Here is a 2,072-nt window from a genome sequence, read left to right on the forward strand (position 1 = left end):
GATGAGAGGAAAGATCCCAGAGGTTACCTTGCCTGAGAGGACGCCATGGGTGTGTTTCCTCATCCCATCCTGTTTTCAATAGAGAACTTTGCACAGGAAGTAAAACAACTATTTCCCAATTCGGCCTCTGCTGTGTTCCAAATAACATACATGACTTTTCCTTTTTAGAGACACTTATGCCTCTCAGTTCCGCACTTCAGACACTTAGCAAATGTCCCATGAAGTAAAGAAATCCAAACCCTTGAAGGCCAGGAGCACCTACGATCTAAGGTTCCATTCCTTGAATTCCTAGTTCATGAGCATGATAAGCCTGTGCTGTTCAGAAGAATGCTTTTGAGAGCACTCCTCCTCATCCTCTGACTCTTATCTTTTTTGTATCTTCTTTCATGATGGAATCATCAGATTTATTTTCTAGACTCCACCATAAAGGGCAAAGTTCTGTCTCTTGTTCATCTCTGGAGTGCATCTTCAATCCTTCTCTGTCTGTGCTGAGCCTCAAACAGCAGAATCCCAAGGACCACAAGGACCAAGCCAGCCACACCCATCCTGATGAGATTCTCCACTGTGTGATCCTGGGGCTGTGAGGCTGTGGTTGTGGAAAAAGTGGTCAGGAAAAACTAAAATTCTCACACGATGGCCAGGTATCCACCCAAGATATGTCCCTTTCCATGGACTGGACTGGAGCTGCTGTGTCCAGTCCTATAACTGAGAATTCTCCTTACTCACCTATCTTGGGGTCTGACATGTTTTCTGATGGGCTGATGGTCTCAGTACCTCCTATGAAACAGAGAAGAGATGTTAGATGTATGAAATCCTTTGGAGACCCAAGTGTTTCCTCTGAGCGCCATGTACTTATTCCCGATAAACACATGTCAGTGTGTTCACATAAGTTCATGAAGATCTGCAATCAACCCTTTCCTTCCTGTAGAAGGTTTTCTCTGATTTTCTCATTGAATTTGTCAGCCCACTGTGTTCTGTGAGTTCAATACTTGTGCCAGAGTCACTGTAGAATAAAATTTATCTGAATCCCGAGAGCTAGGGATTACTGAGAAAAATCTCCTCCCAGCTCAGAAGGTGTGGAGCTCTCCTACACTCTCTGCACGGCCTGTGATTTAGGATCATGCATGCTAATTTCCCTGGATATGGGTTTCCACGGGTTCACCATCTGAGGATTTGGGAGTTGAAGGCTGCTTTTCCTAGTCTCTGGAATATCAGTACAAAGGTAAGACAGTTTGGGACTGTCTCTCCTGCACCCATCACAGCCATTTCCAATGGTGCTTTGTGTCTGTCTAACAATCCATTAGCTTAGCATCACATAGTTAAAATGAAAACCTGAAATTTCAGTCTTAATTGTAATTGATATGATCTTTACCATAAATCAATAAGCATTGATTGAAAAGCAATTAGATAGGACAGTCAAACGATGCTGGCCATTGCCTCTGCTCTTGGTTACCCACCAGAACTCAGCAGTAGGACACTACCGCTGAAAACATTACATAAGTAAGCTACAGAACAAGGAGAAATCAAGGTGGTACTGACTTCAGAGCTTCATCTAGACTGGCTAGCTTTGACAGTGCTGGAAGGTGCAATGCGTGCTACCAGAAGAGAACATTCATCATCCACTTTGCCCAGTTGAGGATCATGCCAGCTTCCACATCAGCTGGCCTGGCAAGGCATGCCCACTGGTGCAATCGCGACACAAACATTATGAGAGTAACACACCACATTCTGATTGCATTTAAGGCCTGCTTCATACGATGGATCCCAAACCTGACACTCATATCAAGAACTGATAACCTGTGGCTCGACAGGCCATAGACTAGAGGGGAGGGTCTACTTCCATTATTATGCTAAATGGCCATAGTATTAAACCAACTTCTAATGACTTATTGTTGTACACATAGATTGATGCATCTTTCAGCTCTCAGCAAAGAAGCCTCCCTATGCAGCAGATGGCTATTAACAGAGACCAACAACTGGCTGAAGAGCAAAGTTTAGGAGACAGCAGAGTGCTTATCTCTGAAGAGGACACCTATACCAAACCTCTCCCTGAAGGTTCAGGGATCACTGTG

The 2,072-nt window shown here is 44.3% G+C and overlaps 1 protein-coding gene across 1 annotated transcript in view; it reads right to left on the reverse strand.

The window, feature by feature from the left end:
* Positions 1–449: 449 nt before the first annotated feature.
* LOC103744702 (leukocyte immunoglobulin-like receptor subfamily A member 5) overlaps positions 450–2,072 on the reverse strand; it is a 5,996-nt gene continuing 4,373 nt past the window's right edge. The window contains 2 exon segments of the mRNA XM_029570125.1: positions 450–586; positions 727–777. Of these exon segments, the coding sequence (XP_029425985.1) occupies positions 450–586; positions 727–777 (188 nt within the window).

Source organism: Nannospalax galili, unplaced genomic scaffold (assembly GCF_000622305.1).
Source record: "Nannospalax galili isolate Female #2095 unplaced genomic scaffold, S.galili_v1.0 scaffold1123, whole genome shotgun sequence".
Classification (NCBI taxonomy): domain Eukaryota; kingdom Metazoa; phylum Chordata; class Mammalia; order Rodentia; family Spalacidae; genus Nannospalax; species Nannospalax galili.